This window comes from Panicum virgatum, chromosome 2K (assembly GCF_016808335.1).
Source record: "Panicum virgatum strain AP13 chromosome 2K, P.virgatum_v5, whole genome shotgun sequence".
Taxonomy (NCBI): Eukaryota; Viridiplantae; Streptophyta; class Magnoliopsida; order Poales; family Poaceae; genus Panicum; species Panicum virgatum.
In genome coordinates, this window is record NC_053137.1 from 57,953,118 (window position 1) to 57,964,342 (window position 11,225).

The following is an 11,225-nucleotide window of genomic DNA, read 5'->3' on the forward strand; positions in this document are numbered from 1 at the left end:
GTTGTTTTCTCCAAATGTAGGGTTGGTGAAATCTTGACTTAATCTCAAACAATCTTGATTGATGAAATGTAGGTTACATTGATCTAACTTAGTACTAGACTACTTGTAATAGCTTTGATTATACAGATCTATGCCAAAAAAAAAATCAAGATCGTTAAAAAATTTTGGCATGAGGATATAAATTTCCGTGCCTTTGTGCTACACATTGAATACCGACATCATGTGCTCGCTAGTCAACAAAAGATTAAAGAAAACGCAATATAAAATCCATGAGGCCCATGCGAAATTTCCTGGTGTAAAGTGAAGCGTGTGCCCCTAGCAGGGTATGTGGGAAAGGAAAAACTGGACCCCGGCAAAGACGGGAATGTATTTTTTATATCGTCGAATAAAAAACAGCAAGAAATTGTCGTGCTGTCAGAAAAGATCGAGAGCAGGGAGAAAAATAAAAGGAGAGAGAAAATGTGAAAGCGACTCGGTCCAGCACCCATGTAGACCTTGTCCATGGACCAAAACCCAAGAAACAGATCCCGAGTCTACTGGCCTCTTCGGCGCCAAACGGGCTGCTCAAAAGTTTGGTTGTGTATGTATTTTTCAATATAATCATCCAGAGTCTCAAAGTCTTGGCTCGCTATAACTAATTATATGTTTTTATTTAGCTACAATACATGTTTGAAAATTCAAGTTGGGAAAACAAAAGGATGGTTTATGGAATTATCAAAGAAATCATTGTATTTGTGCTACCAAATACTAACATATTCTTAGTTCAAAAAGAAGTATTACATAGATATGAATCATTGTATGTAGAATTTACATAATAAATTTTACTTAACATTTTCCAATAATTTGAAACACCAAGCTAGTAAAAGCTCCTTCAAATCTGTTTGACTGAAAAATATCATCCTCTTTGCCAAGAGAATGTCTGAAAAGTGTAAAAGCAGTAAAAAGACCTCCATATTTGATTAAGAGAAAATATCCACTTTGCCATAACATAATGCTTGAGACATAATAGAAGATTTGCCCAAAACCCAAAACCAATACCTTCTAGATCTCAATCTAAAACCACATGAGATTTAAGTTTAGCTAATAATTTTCATGTCCAAAAGATGATGGTTAACATGGAAGTTCAAAATCCATTAATTTAGTCGGTTAACATGGAAGTTCAAAATCCATTAATTTAGTCTTACTCCTTCCATCCAACAATAATCCATGCATAACATAGGGGCACCGATGCTAAGGACTACTAGATCACTACGTAATGCATCTAAGTTGCCGCAAATATTATTTTGTCACCTTTCACATTGCATTTCACTGGTCCTGTGCGTCCAACCATCCCTGTATAATTGTGCCTTCCTTGCACAATCGAGCCATCAGTTATTTTATCATTAACATGCTCGTTGATAAATAATGGCAATGCATCAACGCAGCATGCACACTACGACCCTGAAAAATGTTATTATTAGACGAAGGGAATATCGATATTGGAACATTAGGCAAATCTACTGAACATTTATTTTCTGAGTTAACCATGGTATAAATAGCGTATTTATACTTTTCAAAAATCTTTTGATCTTCAAGATGATCGATACTCCATCACCAAACACTGGCAGAAGTTATATGCAATTCAGGCCCCGTTTGGTTTGCCCTGTGCTAGTGAATAATGACACTTTGACCGCTAATTACAGTGTCAAACAAAGTCAGTTTACAAAACTAACTTCGGAACTCCCGCGCTAGGAACTCTGAAGAATCTAATGAGGCCTTTGATCGCGCGATTAGGGAATAGTTACTGTAGCATCATTGTAGCCAATTATCTATTAATTACCGTCAGTAGATTCGTCGCGAAAAGTTATATTATCTCTAATTTTTTTTTACAAACTGACTTTATTTACTGTTTCATGCATAAAAGATTCTCTCGTAGAATGGAATAGATAGGGTGAATCAAACGGGCCTCAAGTCGAGTAGTCCGCAATAATTTCACCCTTCCATGGACCAAGCTCATCGTTCTCCCGCCGGAGGAGAGAGAAAGAGAGTGAGAGCAGCAAAAGTAGACTAGCCGCAGTGGTTGGTGCAAGCAAGGTTAACCAAACCGGTGGGAACCGGTCCGGTTTGACCGGTAACCGGTCAAACCGGTCCGGTCCGGTTCCGGTTCCGGCCGGTACCCCAACCGGCCAAAATTCAAATTTTAAATTTGAATTCAAAAAATGAAAAATTCCCAAAAAATTCCTAAAAATACTTCAAGGTGTGATGAATCTAATGGTGTCAAATTTTCTCAAAAATTCATTCATTTAGTATAGTTTGTGGGAATTTAAAGTTAAATCAAAAAAGAAAAAGAAAAAAATGGGCCGGCCCATGAAGGCCCACCGATCAAACCGGTCAAACCGGCCGGTAAACCGGTCAAACCGGCCGGTAAACCGGTAAAACCGGCCGGTAAACCGGTTGCACGGGAGCTTTTGAATTTCAAACCGGTCAAACCGGCCGGTAAACCGGTAAAACCGGCCGGTAAAACCGGTCAAACCGGCCGGTAAACCGGTCGGAACCGGTTGCACGGGAAAATTTGAATTTATTTGAATTTGAATTTGAATTCAACCGGTTTCCACCGGTTACCGGCCTAACCGGTCCGGTAAACCGGTACCGGAGGGCAGCGGTAACCGGTTTCGGTTGGGATTAAAAACCCTGGGTGCAAGTCGCTAGGAGAGAGAAGAGATAGGGATAGGGAGAGAGAGTGTGTGGAAGCTAGGGAAGAGAGAGAAAGAGAGGTGAGAGACGCAAGCGATAGAGAATTAAACAAGCAAAAGCAGCCGTAGGAAAGAGAGAGGGAGAGAGAAAAAAAGGAAAGGCGAGCAAGAAAGAGAAGCCAAGCAAACCAAACCCCAAGGAGGCCAAGACGCGGACGGCAGCAGGCAGGCAGCCATGCCGCGGTCGCCGTCGCCATCTCCGTCTCCGTCGCCGTCGCCGGAGAGGAACCTCCACCAACCCGCGCGCCGGAGGGTCGCCGCCGCCTCGTCCCAGATGCTCCACCACCACCACCGCGGCGGCCGCTCGCCGTCGCCGCCGCCCCGCCGCTCGCTCCGCCCGCGCCGAGCCGCCGCCGCCTCCTCCCGCCCGCTCGTCGACGACTTCTTCCCTTTCCCCTCCTCGCCGTCGTCTTCGCCCTCCCGCCCGCGGCAGCGGAGGCCGTCTCCGGAGCCGTCCAGCTCCGATTCCGGCGCCGACGGCGGCGGCGGCGGATCCTCGGCCTCCGACCGCCGCCGGCGTAAGCTCAAGCTCGTTGTCAAGCTCTCCCAGCTGCCCCCGGACCAGCACCACGGCCGGGCCCCACCGCCCCCCTCGTACTCGGACGACTCCGACGGGGCTGGGGAGGTGGGCGGGGACGGCAGCGGCGACGAAGAGCAGGTCAAGCCGCCCAAGAAGCGCCGGATCGAGCCGCGCGCCGACAGATCTCGCCATCACGAGGTGGGCCATGCCGACGGATAAGCTGTCCATCTTGACTTTGCTTCGCCGCGCAGATGCTTACTAACGCCAGATCTGCTCGTCTTGCAGATTGGCGGTGGTGTTAGAGGCGACCCAGCGAGCGCGCCGCGGACGAAGCGGCTTCCAGTGCCAGGTCCGATTTGCTTGCTCGTCGCTCTACCTCAGCTTGTTCGATGATGCGACTTTGATTTTTGAGTACCTTTTTGTGTGAAAGTTTTGATTTATTTCTCTGTTTGCTGGATTTAGGGACTGCGAGGACGACTCCGCTGCCGGACCGGAAGGCACTGGAGATGATTCTAGAGAAGCTGCAAAAGTTCGTGCTTCACATCTTTCCATTCGATCCAAAATGGGATTTGTTGCATTGAGTTTTAATGAGCTCAATTTTTTCCTCCTCTTTGCCACTGTTTGATTTGATTCCGCAGAAAGGATACATACGGAGTGTTTGCTGAGCCAGTGGACCCGGAGGAGGTGAGAGCCCTTGTTCATTAGCCATGCTTGCTGGAATTGCCAATTTATTGGAGTTACTGAGCGTTGATGATGCTGTTGTTGATTGACGCAGTTGCCTGATTATCATGATGTGATTGAGCACCCAATGGACTTCGGTACAGTCAGGAGGAAGCTTGCCAGGAACGCATACCGCTCATTCGAGCAATTTGAGGTCAGATGACTACTTTTTTTTGTCGTATATTGAGCTAGCGAGTTAGAAAGGGAATCATCAATCTCTTATGGCTATTTTGTTAGTTCGGTTGTTTGCTTTGACGTATCATGTAATCGCAGGAGAGTCTCACTTTTCAGTTAATTCTATTTTTGTCTCGATTCCAATGGTCTCCCAACGCAGCAACCAATCCGTGATACATTAGACTTGCCTTTTAGAGAATCATGTTTGTCGCGCAGCTTGACAAAATACAACGAGGTAGCTATACACCCCAATTTCATCACAGATCACACATTTGGAACCATGTCTCTAGGTCTGGCCTTTCAAAACAATTTTTAGGCAGGTGGATACCGTCCCCTTTGTCTGTTCGTGCAATAAATTTGAGTGTTGATAGACCAAATACTGCCTCATGCAAATGGCTACTGACCAGAACTATTCTACCATGCAAAAGGCTTTGTTTTTCAAAATAGGCTTTTCAAATTGCTTTCGTTTTTTATATGTTGGAGAAAATAAATGTGTTGCACCAGTATTATTCCAATACCAGTGATTTTGTAGGAGTACGGGTATTGTCATTATTGTTTGCTAATGTGATGAGTCCAGGCTATGCGATATACTGGCTCCATTGGACTCGAGGCGAGGCCCTAAGCATCTCTTTTTTGGTATTATTGCATAGAGCCCGGGTGCTACACTAGTGTCAGTCCTAGTAAAGGATGTATGAATGAAGCTGAAACACCTTGAGGATAGCTTATAACAGTGTGTTGACATTGAGCAATATTCAGATAGCACAGCCTTGTGCTGAATGTAGACTGAGTTGAACTGACCCATTAGCTTGAAATTTCTAACAAAAGGTTTGATTTAGTTGCGCGCAGTCAACATGTTCGAACTTTGACCATCAAGACCTTTTTTTAAATAATTTTATCGAACTTTGAAAAGTGTAATAGCTAGATTTGTCTTGAAATTAGTTTCAAATATTACAGCTCTGCTGTTTTCTGCACACATTGTATGCTAGTAATTAGTTATCTACCTATTGGTTGTCCAAACGACTTCATTTTGTGATTAGATGGAACAGTTAGCTAGCTTCATTGTGTTTTGAGAGCACTTGATTTCCTTACGTGAGAAGGTTTGTACCTGCATAACATAGTGCTTACCCTGTATATGCTGGGTAAAACCAGGTGCAACTGTAACCAAGAATTCAGTTCCATTCAACGGACCTGCCCTTGTCCACCCAGGCCTAGTCTGGATGTGGTATATAACCAGCATCTTGTGCAGGTTTGCTGATTACCAAACTATGACCATAGTTCAAATTTTCAAGCAAAATCTTTGAAGAGGATGTGGAATGAAGCACAGAAAACATAATTGAGTGAATGGGACCTGGCCTTCTGTTTACAAATTTATCAAAACACTTTTGGGTTCATTTCTTATTTTTTTTCTTTTGGGAATGGCAAGTGCTTTAACATGTCTCATCAAACGATGACTCGATGAGCACCAAGAAGTGCACAAATAATTGATCAGTTTGTGTGAAATGCCCTTTTTTTTATTGCAGGATGATGTCTTCTTAATTTGCAGCAACGCAATGCAGTACAATGCACCTGATACAATTTACTTCAGACAGGTATATGGTCACAAAAAGTTTATGGTCCTACACTGTAGTTTGACTATCGGCGTTGATCATTTCATGCTATGCTTGCTCATGTAGGCCCATTCCATACAAGAGCTGGCAAGAAAGAAGTTTCAGGAACTGAGGGATGAGGGCATATCCATAGAAAACAACCACATAAAGATTGAACAGAAAGCTAGACCAAACTCCTGCAATAGAGAACCAGTTAAAAAGCCCATATTGCGGTATCAGGATGATGATCTAGACTTCTTGTCCCGCAAAGAGCAAGTTAAGAGACCCAATCCAAAAAATTTGGAAGGAGATGTAATCTTTAAAGATCAAGTTAAGAAACCTGTGGCCGGGGCACAGGATGAGAGTTCTTTATCCCACAAAGAGCGAGTTAGGAAACCCATCTCTAGGAATTCAGATGATGGTTTAAGTTCCTCATTCCACAAAGACCGACCTAAGAAACTGTTCTCCAAAAATTCGGAGGATGACCTCAGCTCCTCATTTGGCAAAGAGCAAGTTAGGAAAGCCATTTCCAAGAATTCGGAAAATGACGAAAGCTCCGCTTTCCACAAACAGCAAGTCAAGAAGACCACCCCCCAGAGCTCAAAGAATGACTTACCATCCAAGAAAAAACATATTAAGAAGCCAGTTTGCTCAAATAGAGAAGATCCAGATTTCTCATCCCGCAAAGAGCGTGTTGAGGATCCCATTTGCACAAATGTTGAAGGTGCGGGCTTCTTATCCACAAAACGGCTGGCAGAGAAGCCCATTAGTCAGAGTAGCGAGGACCTGGGCCATTGCCACCAGGAGTTGTCTAAGAAACCTAGTCGCAGAGATGGGCAAGATAATCTAGGTAACTATTGCAACAAAGAGACTGCTAAGAAGCCATCTCGTATGAATAGCCAAGACACAATGGGTTCAGATATCTCTGCTGCAACTATTGCTTCTGTGGGAGACGGCTCTAATGGCTTGAGCATGTCGCAGGCTAATACTACTGAACCTGCTGATTGCACCATTGCCAATGGGTTTTTGGACAAAGACACTAGCTCTCCATTAGATGAAATAAGATCTGAGAAGACCGACGATATTTTTGGTACTGTTTTATTTTCTGGTTGTCTTCCTGAACCGTCTACCGAAGTGATCAATTAATTTTAGGACCTGCTTGCTGTACTTTGCATATGTGCCCATGTCTTGCTGTTTTAAGTTGGAATTTGGTATACCTATATTGATAAATGGATCAATTCAAGATGATGATATGGGTAAATGTTATGTGACCATCAAATTATAGGAAGCTAGTTACCTAGAAAGGTTATGTTTTTTAGGGTAGCATATAGACACGCACAATTGACACAACTATCTAGGCGTAGGTTGATTGTAATCAAGATAACTGGATTTTTAAAGCTTTAACTGAGTTGCATATGGTAGAGCACCATCTGATATACTCCCTCCATCCACTTCTATAAGCAGTATTTTGATTTGAATGTTAATTACATGCATGTTTAGTGTACAAAAGTTCTATCAGTAGGTTAACACTTCAAAGTGCTTTTAATATTGTATTGATTTTGTAGCAATCGACGGTATATTGTAACAATGTCAAAATCTATTTTTGAAGTTTTTTTCATTCTAAATGCACACTACAATAATGGATGGATGGAGTTGTTAAAAGGAATACAGTATTTCAATTTGTTATTGCTGTACAACTAAATGATTTAAAAGGAAATTCAGCTTCACTTTGTTGAATTCTAATGGCATTCTTGTTTTTTCTTCCCAGCTATGCCTAGCTACAAGTCAATTGTGGTAGATGAGACTAGACGGAAAACTTATGAAGAACAACCTTCAGTGGAGTTTGATCCAGTTTTTGACATATTCTCGACTGAACCAAAAGAGCTTGTTAATGTATGTTGAATGCAGCTGTGGTTAAACCAAAGCTTAAGTTATCTGCAGCTATTGGTCCTTTTTTTTTACTTAAGGTTAACTCATCTAGTTAAATGTGCCTTGCAGGTTGGGCTTGATGCTGAGCACTCGTATGCATATGCGAGAAGTCTGGCTCGTTTTGCTGGTTCGCTTGGTGCTCAAGGCTGGAGAATCGCTTCTGAGCGCATTCGGCAAGCATTACCTGCTGAAGTAAAGTATGGTCGTGGTTGGGTTGGAGAATATGAGCCTCCATTACCGTCTATTCTGGTTGTGAATGATCAATCTAGATATGTGAAGAGCTCTGAGGCAAATGTGCGAAGGAATACTTCGCTGCCTAGGGATAATGAAAGGCTCAGACCAGCAGAAAGTAATAATCCAAAGGATATGAGTTTGAGTCTACCTAACCGGATAACTACTAGTAGCACTAATGTAGTTGGAGTGCCTGGGCCACTTGAGAGTCCAGAATTTAAGCCAAGAATATTTGGTGTTACTGCTGAGCCCCAACACAGGAGCACTGATGCATTATCACCACATGCCAATCATAGAGGACCTGGTAACGTTGCAAAGACCAAAAGAAGAGCAAATGACCAAAAGAGAAAAGGCAGCTCATCTTCCAGTGCTCGCCCTAGTGAGATGAAACCACAGAAAGAAGCTTCTGGTGTGCCTGATATGCCAGCCCTGAACAGAACTGCTGGCCAGCCTAGACCCTTTTTCAAACCAGCAGAATCAAATAGAACTCAGCAAATGAGAAAAGTTGACTCATTAAAAAGCAATGTCCCTAGTGAAATGGCACCACAGCGGCTTGAGTGTGCAAAAGGTGCTTCTTCTGGTGTGCATGATACGCCTTCCTCAAATGGGCAGCCTAAGCACTTCTTCCAGTCACAAGCAGCAGCAGCTTCTGGTGTGCATGATATACCTTCTTCAAATGGGCAACCAAAACACTTATTCCAGTCACAAGTGGCAGCTTCTTCTGATGCGCATGTGCCATCAAATGGGCAGCCCAAGCACTTCTTCCAGTCACAGGGACCAGCTTCATCTGGTGGGCATGATATGCCTTCTTCAAACGGGCAGCCGAAACCCTTCTTCCAGCCACAAGAAGCGACTGTACCACAGCCCAGAAATGAAGCGACGTGGGTGTACCATGGACGACCTGGTGATGGGAAAGTTGGAACATCCAACAAAAGCAGACCGTCAACCAGTGTTGGGTTTGTCAATAAAAATCAAGCAGTAAATGCTGCAACTTTTGCCATGAATTTGAATGGACAAAAGAATGTCAGTGACCTTGCAAAACCAGTAGGCTCAACTGCAATGCCTGGCCTCGCAAATATACCAAATAGAAGTCTTGATGCTTCTCGGAACATGTTCTCAGCATTTCCTGCAGCTGCTAGGGAGAATCAGAGCATTCCGCCAGCTCCATCTGCTCAATCATGGATCTCATTTGGTACTTCTACAGAGAACAAACCAGCCATTGTTAGCCCGACTTTCCTTGACAATAATTCTGCTTGGAAGATGCCATTTGCAAATGTTCGCCCTTCTGATGATATGAAAATAAGTGCTGTTCCCCAGTTCTTTAGGCAACCTGTTCAGGTAGTTAGAGAAAGCCCAATTCAAAACAACGGTTTGGTAATATTTCCCCAGTTGGTCCAGCCGGATTTCATGAGATCGCAGGGCCAACCCCAATGGCAAGGGCTTGTTCCCCACATGCAACAGAAGCCGAGCAAGGACGTACTCAGACCAGACCTGAACATTGGGTTCCCGTCTCCAGGTTCGCCACCAGCTCGACAGTCATCTGGCATCAATTTGGAAGCACAACAGCCAGACCTTGCATTGCAGTTATGAGATGGGAACGTACTGAGTACATGCGACTGCCAGTTTGTGTGTCAGAAACACTAAACGTCTAAAGGCATGTGGAGCTCAGGCGAAAACAGCAATGGGACATCCATTACATTACTGGCAACAATTAACCGGGATGGGAAGTTCACATGTAAGCATCCTTGCAACTTCATCAGCGCATCCTGCCGCTGTACAATTACAAATATATCAAAAAAATGGATGGATGAACACTGCTTGGAATCAATCATGTCTACTGGGGACATTTTGACAGGAATTTAGACCCAGCATTTGTACAAATGCTTTGGTGGAACATATGTAGGTAGCATACTAGCATGCCCATGATTTCAGATACTTTGCGCTCCTCTCTGACCACAATACAGGTTTCTTCGGTGGAAATTTTGGCACCAGAATTTAGGAGGTAAATTGTTCTTTTGGTAGCGTAGATCTCGTGGTCGCCCCTATGTATTACCCATGTCAAAATGTATGTTGGTTGTAAATGGTTCAGCATTGAATAGTGTTAGGGTAGAGCAGTGGCTAGTGGCCTCACCTCTTCTGAATGAAATTGCTTCTTCTGTTCATGATGTGTAGCAGGAAGCCAGGAACTGGGTTGATCGGTTCAGTTCAAATTGGCATGCTGAATGCAAAAATGTTACAAATTCTGTCTATGGGTGATGGTCCACTAATTCAATGATGGTTCACTAATTCAATGTGCTCCTACAATTACGGTGGATTCTAGCATTATTAAGCAATGATGTCATACTAATGCGCAATGTTATTAGGAGATTGCCCAGCCCATTGGATTAGCTTTGATTATCTCTCTATGAAACCCTTAAGCATGTACACTATAAATAAACTACATGGCTGATAAAATTTATTCACTCTTATCTTATCCAATTTTGAGTTTAAAATATATAGGTGCTGATATCCAATTTTAAGTTCAAAATATATGAGTCAAATTGGAATATTGGATTGTGAAGAGCGCAGTAGGATCATGATCTGTTACCACCTCTAGCTGCAACCCCGGCCATAATGGTGGCGTCGTCAGGTTAACACTTGCGGGTTGCGAAGCCAATCCATCAATCCTTCAGGGCAGCGGAAAATAAACTAGATAAACATTATTACGTATAAACAATTGACACGTTTACGACAAGAATTAAAAATATAGATAAAATGACTTTGTTCTTCATTAATACTGCAGTATGAAACAAAATTCATCCATTTATGAGAACGATACTATTTATTTGATAGAGTAAGGAAGGAACAAAAAGTGTAAAAACGCATAGAAAGTTTTACGATGACTTGAGTTATCTTAGAACTTATCATGAATGCTAAAATAGCTTACGTCAATTGGAGGAAGCAGTATTTTAGTGGAGTCCAAATAAATATAGCTAAACATTTCAATTAAATATGGGGGGCAACTTCTTCTCAAAATTACCTACCTGCCATCGGTTACCAGCGAACCGCTTCAGTTTCTCTCCCTCCCCCGTCAACTCTCTCTCGCGCGGTTGCTCAAAAAAAAAAAAAAACTCTCTATCGCGCGGCGGCAGCGGCGCCCCACTCCAGCTGCCCCTCTCTCCCTCCTCCACTCTCCTCCCAGGCCGTCGGCCCCTCTTTTTATCCTAGGCCGGTGGGGTGCCGCTCCAACGGCGGCCAAAGCAGTGTGTGCTCGCCTGTCCGTCCCGAGGCACAAGTATACAGATGACAGATCAGGGTCCAGGTTTCAACATTTCAGGAGTGGACTGATGACTG

At 43.5% G+C, this 11,225-nt stretch overlaps 1 protein-coding gene across 1 annotated transcript; it reads left to right on the top strand.

Moving 5' to 3' along the window:
* Window positions 1-2,695: 2,695 nt before the first annotated feature.
* Window positions 2,696-10,178, top strand: LOC120689297. The gene is made up of 9 exons (XM_039971599.1): window positions 2,696-3,450; window positions 3,538-3,601; window positions 3,715-3,781; window positions 3,891-3,936; window positions 4,028-4,126; window positions 5,667-5,735; window positions 5,820-6,822; window positions 7,501-7,625; window positions 7,731-10,178. The coding sequence occupies exons 1-9, from the start codon at window positions 2,908-2,910 to the stop codon at window positions 9,480-9,482; spliced, it is 3,768 nt and encodes a 1,255-aa protein (XP_039827533.1). The 5' UTR covers window positions 2,696-2,907; the 3' UTR covers window positions 9,483-10,178.
* Window positions 10,179-11,225: the final 1,047 nt, after the last annotated feature.